Genomic DNA, 7,006 nt, shown 5'->3' on the forward strand with positions numbered 1-7,006 from the left:
GCAGCTCGCTCTGCTGTTTGTTCATGTGTGTAAACAACAGTGTCATCAGCGTGAAGTTTTACAGCCACACTGACACAATTATAAAAGGGGCTCAGCACTGTGTGAAAGTATATTCAGAGCTACTTACAACCAGAGTCAAATGACTTGTAGGTGTCAACATACACGGCCAATGAAGTTGATTCTGCTTCTGATTATTTGCTATGAAGCCAAACTGGAATCCATAAAAACAAAGAGGTTTATAAAACACAGACACTTTGATTTTTCAGTTTATTGAGAATGTGACACTGAAAGAATTTGACAAACCTGCCACACTCTGCAGAATGTATTAAAAAGAAACACAAGAACAGGAGAAATACTACAAACAATAAAATATCTGACAGACAGCTCATGATTCAGATTCAATTTCTGTCATTATACAAGTCAAATTTAAAAGTGGAAACAAACTGTATTAAAATAACACAACACAGAATTTATGCTTGCAAATATATATATGTGTGTGTGTGTGTGTGTGTGTGTGTGTGTTTTTATATGTTGAGGATGACTCTATCTAACTTGTGCATAAAAAGATAAAATTTACAACCAAGCACAAGACGTCATAAGTGATATTTGTGAACACTGATCAAAGTGATAAATGAGATGAATTGATGAGATTTGATGGTGAGAAGAGGCGAGCAGAAAACAGTCAGTCAGCATGTGTGCAGTTGGTGGACGGTCCCTTGTTTCTGAGGATCATCAGCAGAGAGAGTCCACAGCAGTACGCCAGACTCTTCACTATCAGCACTGTGTACAGCACACAGAGCAGCTTCACCCTGCACTGAGACTGGAAGGACACTGACACTGACACTGACACACACGCACACACACACACACACACACACACACACACACACACACACACACACACACACACACACGTTGATCAGTATAACTTGGACTTTTCCAGACGGGACAACCAGCTTTACATGAAGACAGGGGTCGGCTACAATTTGAATGAAAGCTCAAAGGCCCTTATCAAATCCAAGAAGTCAGGGCCCCAGCAAGCTTTTTAGGTGTGGAGCCAGGACAGTGACTTTAAATGTTGAAGTGAAAAAGGAAAGATTGGCATTGAAGGAGAGGCAGCAGGTGATCTTACAGTCAGCTTGCTGCAGAGCTGGCAGATCTGTTGGCTCTCTCTCTGGAGGACAGGAGGCTGCTGGAGCTGGAACCTCTGAAAAAGAAAAGGAGTGAAATGTTTGGTGTCAGTGCGAAAAGTCAGTCCTCTGCTCCTCTGCTCTCTTTGACAGCATCTCCACATGAAGCTGAATCACTGCTGAACACAGTCACCAAGCCTTCATTACCTTGTTCTGTTTGGGCCTCCACTGTGCCCCCATGGTGCTGGACGGAGCAGCGGTATTTATACGTGCTGTTCTCTTGCTGACTGATCAGCAGGATGGCAGCGGTGCGTCCCAACTCTCTGAGCACCAGCTGCTCTCCCTCAGCAGGGAGCAGAGGTCCATTCTCCTCTTGTCTTTTCCAGGAGAAGCGGACCCGAGGAGGAAACATGCCTGAGGCCAGACACAGCAGGGAGCTCTTCCCCTCCAGGTGGGCTCTGGATGCTGCTGGGTACACGCTCACCACAGGCTTCACTACCTGCTCATCTGAAGTTTGACAGCAGCAACAAGCAGCACAGACACACATTCACACAGTCAGCAGCAGCTTACAGCACTGCACTGCATTCAGTCTGATCCTGGAAACTACATGGACTCTGATCACTAAACTACTCATCAATATCAGCACAAAGTTCACTACATATACTGGATTCACCTTCATATCAAACACACTGAGCAGCTACTGTCAGCATGTCTTCTATGGACACTGAAGAAACTATTCTTTATTTTAATGGACAAACTTCAGTCACTCTAATTTAACAAGAATTATTATTACATAAAAAATTGTCACTTTTACTTTTAGTTTTCCTGTATTTTAAATAACTGACGGGTACATGAATACACATATTATACTTTACTACATATTTACCTTCACGTAAAACAAGAAACAATACATTTACCACCGTATACTTTACTGTGACCAATTTAAAAAATGTATATATAAATAATCTTTTTTTTTTTTTTCACAATTCATATTAATTTTCAACAGTTTTAACAACACACAATCACTTGTGATATTTGAATAAAAACTGCTATGAAATGAAAATTAAGATGAAAACATACTGATCCTAAACGGAGTAACTTACAATATAATAAAGTTTAAAAAATATAATATGATATGATTCCATATGGTATGATAATATAATATAATATAGTAAAGACATTTTCCTTCACAATATTTACCGTTTTATTCTTCTATATTTAATATTTGATAAACAATTAGCAATTATTTATCTTCACATAAAATACAAATTTCCCTTTATTGATTACAATATAAACACAACAGGTTTCACATTTACCAAATAACAACTTTTAAATGTCAGTTTTTAGCTTCTTGTTAATATACAATTAACACAGCATGTCAGTGTGCAAAACAGTCGTCTTTAAAAATAATACTCATTATGATATTATATAATATATTTTTTTCCTTTTGAAATTAAATCAGCTGTATTTACTTATTCATACAATCTGCCAACATTTACCCTCCAAAGAATATTTGCTGTCATATATTTAAGATGACACTGGACATAATATATAGTTTTGATTTTGTGTGTATTTGTCTGTGTGTTTATGATCATATATCATCACTGATCAAATATCATTTAAATATTAAAACCACACTGTTGTGTCAAAAAGAATTAGTCAGTTTAAAACCTTTTTTGCCGTGTCGGGCATCGACCTTGTGGATTTTTTTTTTTTTTTCATTATAGTAATTTGTTTTTTGTTGTTGTTTTTTTTCATTTCAAATTAAAAACAATAGGTCGGTACAGTTCATTTCAAAGTGTAACTTTAAAATATAAATACAGAGTCATATGAATTGGCTGACAATATGACATACAAATCATAAAAATAAATACAATATATTGATATACATATATAAAATATAAATACATATATACTGTGCGATGTAACCATAAATTGTAAACTACTGTAGTTTAATAAATGTCATGTCTTGATACTTTCTTTAAATGCCCTATTCATTTATTTAATATTGAACACTTTGGGTCTAATATATGATGAATAAAAATAATTAATTTTTCCCAAAAACATTTTTTGTTATCTTTATAACCACCTGTAACTCTTAAATCAGGGTGATTGTAAATATAAAATGCTACTAGTTGTCGGAGGATTTGAACATTTCACAAACTGAAATCCTAAATTGTTCTTACGTGCCTGGTTTATCTCAACAATCTTTTTAAATTATGTATTTAATATTAACTAATAAAGGAATAAATAATGACATATAATCCATATTCTAATAATGTTAACATAACGGATATAATCAACAAGTTAATACACGAACAACTTTGACTTTGACACAAGATAAATGTATGTACTTGATTATGTCTTTCTTCAGTGTTTAGATATTTAAGCGAAACACACACTGACCTGGTATTAATCTCACAAATAAAATATATGTTTAGATTTACGCTAACTTCTTATTAAAACAAATCCAGGTACGGCATGGTTCATAATTAATATCCACGATAATTATTCATCAACAACAATTATAATTGAGCTGAATAAATTCTAAGAACATCTCAAACCTGCATTTAGTGATGATGCCAAAGAAAATGTTTTCAAAGCTTTCTAAGAAACAGCTGCGTTACAAACATCTGTCTGCTCTGTTTCACATCAGTATAAACCTAAATAAGGCCATTAGATAAACTTCTCTATCATCAAGAAACACACTAAAAACACAAAAAAGACAAAAAGACTTCGTAATAAAAATTAAAAGTTTAAATGTGACTTACGTGAAGATACTGTGACATCAGTCCCCTGGCCCCAGTAGTCCAAAGCATCACAGTGCTACATCTCCACTCAGTGCCTAAACAAAAACCTCATGTACCAGAAAAATGCACAAAAACGTCGTTATGTGACTGAAATAAACATAAATCCTGGTCAGTATTATACCCTGGTGTCATCCTATGATCATGTGTTTTGTGTTGATTCTTAATCAGTTCTTAAAGTAAAGATTTACTGGAAGATAACATTTACAGCTGTGCACTAACTGTGACTTTAAACGATTGATTAACTAACTTTTAACGACTAATCTGCTCATTAAAAATGATAAACACAGTGTTACCTCGTATTCCAATGAGAAATATTTCATCCTGTCCTTTTTCTCTGTCACAAGAATGGGAGAGTGTTGCAGATTTGCTGTTAGGTTTTTGTATGGCTCTATATCTCTGTGCTGCCCCGTACACTGTGATAAACCCTCATACAAAAACCTGACACTGTTTCCTGCACTCGAGGAACAGGGACCTGTACTGTCAGCAGTGGGTAAGAATATCACAAAACTTCTATTCTAATTGACAAAACTATTTATAAATGTTACACACTTCCTATTTAGCATTTTGCATTGTACATGTTTTAATCAGTTTATTGGGATTTCTTTTAAATTCAGTGTTGTTTTTTCCTGTCATTGTCATTAATGTACCGTGACATGGCTTATGGTCACATTTGAATCTGAAAAACTTAACTTAAAAATGACTCCAAGGTCATCTTTTCAACATTAAAAAACAACTTTTAAGATATTGATGTAACATCAACCCACTGTATTGTGGTCAACAGCATCCTTTATCTAGACTGTAAAGCTGGATACAGTGCTCGGAAACTATAGCAACATAGTCTGCTTTAGAAATTATATTTTATTTAATAAGTAAAATACTATTTTCTATTAAAAAATATTTAAAAAAAAAAAGAAATAAAGGAGCTTTCAAACTCACAGCTTGTTAAGGGACTTGAAGAACACTGAACAAAATGCATTCAGATGAAAATAAATGTGAGATTATATAATTGGTAACATTTTTAAATGCTGCTGTAAATTTGTAGAATAAAAATTGAAACATCAAAGCAATTGAGAATGTTTAAATTTGATTAGAGCTTCATTTCATTTGGTCTTTTTGGCGGACATCAGTAGATGAGAGGGTAATAAAACAAAATAAAGATTATTCTTCTGTAATTGGTTTTAAAGATGAGGAGAAGGTCAGCCTGATGTGTGTAAACTCCACTCTTTGTTGTTGTTTTAGTCAAGTTGTGAATGAAGCATACTGCAGGGGAACGCTTAGGATAGACATGAATTAGGGGTCTGTTTAAAAACATCTTGCATGGGGTGGTTTTACAGCACTTTCTATTAGTGACTGTTGCAGTGGCATTTTCAGTGGTTTGTGTCCTAACAGAGCATCTACAGGGAGGTGTGGATGGACTCCAAAAAGCAAATAGTACGGAGAGTGACCTGTAGTTGCATGAGGTGTCACGTTGTAGGCATGGACTAACTCAGCTAAGTGCTCAGGCCAACGGCGCTTCTTCTCTGGTGGCAGTGTCCGCAAGAGATCATGCAGAGTCCTATTGTACCTTTCACATTGTGCATTCCCCTGAGGATGGTGAGGTGTCGTGCAGGTTTTCTTTACACCATAGAGCCTACATAACTCAGCAATTACGTCGCTTTCGAAGTTTCTGCCCTGATCTGAATGTAATCTCTCAGGCACACCATACTTCATGAACCACTCTCGCAGAAGGACCTTGGCTGTAGTGTCAGCTTTTTGATCACGAGTAGGGAAGGCTTGTGTGAACTTTGTGAACACATCTGTCACCACTAGAACATTCTCTCGTCCGTCTGAAGCAGGCTCTAAGATGGTGAAATCTATCGCAACTACCTCCAGGGGCCGTGTAGCTAAGAAAGACTTCATAGGAGCATGTATTTTGGGCTGTGGCCTTTTGGTAAGGACACATCTCTGACACTTCTTTACCCACTGCTCTACATCATCGTACATTCCCCCCCAGAAACATCTCTGTTTCAAAAGGTTCTGTGTTCTCTCTATCCCCTGATGCCCCATACGATCATGCACACTCTCAAGGACCTGTTCTTTCAAACAGGCAGGTAACAGAAACTGGTGACATTCACCCACATGGACATCATCAATCACACAATAAAGTAAACCATCTATCTCCTTGATCCGGTGCCACTGTCTGAGTAGAGACAATATAGGCTTGGCCAACCCTATTCTCTCATGACAGGTGGGCTTTTGTTTCCTGTTCCAGAACTGTCTAAACATGCTTAGTGTGGGATCTGTACCCTGAAACTGGTGGAGCTCTTCCTTAGAGTAGCCAGGTAAAGTCGGAGTGTTATCCTGCTCGTCAGTACCCCGCTCAGCCTCTGAGGTACGAACTTGTCTCACTCTACAGCACTTGGCCCCTGCAGCTCCTAGCTCTGGGCCTAGCGCTGTTCCCTTCCTGACATTGCAAATGGCCACACAGCCCTCAAAATCTACGTCATCTGGGTGCGGTTGGGGCTCCCCTGCTAACGGCTGCCTAGAGAGGCCGTCTGCAGCAGTGTTACAATGGCCTGGGCGGTACTTGACTTCAAAGTCAAAGACTGCTAACTGAGCTACCCAGCGCTGCTCAATCGCCCCTAACCTGGCTGTGTTAAGGTCACACAAGGGGTTTTTGTCTGTTGTGACTGTGAACTTAGAGCCTAGTAGGTAACCTCTAAATTTCTCAGAAACTGCCCACTTAAGGGCAAGCAGTTCCAGTTTCATACTGCTGTAGTTTCTGTCATTTTTTTCTGCATTCCGCAGTTTCCTGCTGGCATATGCTATCACTCTTTTCTCTTTTCCCTGCTGCTGATACAGGACTGCGCCTAACCCAGAACCACTTGCATCTGTCTCAACAATGAAAGGAAGAGAAAAGTCTGCATAACCTAACAAAGGGGTACTGGTGAGTTTCTCTTTCAGTAACTCGAAAGCCTCCTGACACTCCGTGGTCCATAAACTTTCAACCAACTGTTTAGATCTCGACGGGCTGGTGTTTTGGAAACATGCGTTAAGGTCATGTAGAGGGCCTGCCAGCTGAGAAAA

At 37.9% G+C, this 7,006-nt stretch overlaps 1 protein-coding gene across 3 annotated transcripts; it reads right to left on the minus strand.

Annotated features, from left to right (window-relative positions):
• Positions 1-253: 253 nt before the first annotated feature.
• Positions 254-4,316, minus strand: LOC144458644 (uncharacterized). Of its 3 annotated transcripts, XM_078161566.1 has the most exons (5): positions 4,234-4,316; positions 3,902-3,987; positions 1,338-1,637; positions 1,133-1,207; positions 254-843 (listed from the first exon to the last, which is right to left on the minus strand). In XM_078161566.1, the coding sequence occupies exons 3-5, from the start codon at positions 1,540-1,542 to the stop codon at positions 683-685; spliced, it is 441 nt and encodes a 146-aa protein (XP_078017692.1). In that variant the 5' UTR covers positions 1,543-1,637; positions 3,902-3,987; positions 4,234-4,316; the 3' UTR covers positions 254-682. The 3 variants fall into 3 exon arrangements, with proteins under 3 accessions (XP_078017692.1, XP_078017691.1, XP_078017690.1); XM_078161565.1 differs by having other exon boundaries at positions 3,902-4,298; XM_078161564.1 differs by lacking the exons at positions 3,902-3,987; positions 4,234-4,316 and having other exon boundaries at positions 1,338-3,832.
• Between the last annotated feature and the right edge of the window lie 2,690 nt (positions 4,317-7,006).

Source organism: Epinephelus lanceolatus, chromosome 18 (assembly GCF_041903045.1).
Source record: "Epinephelus lanceolatus isolate andai-2023 chromosome 18, ASM4190304v1, whole genome shotgun sequence".
Lineage (NCBI taxonomy): Eukaryota > Metazoa > Chordata > Actinopteri > Perciformes > Serranidae > Epinephelus > Epinephelus lanceolatus.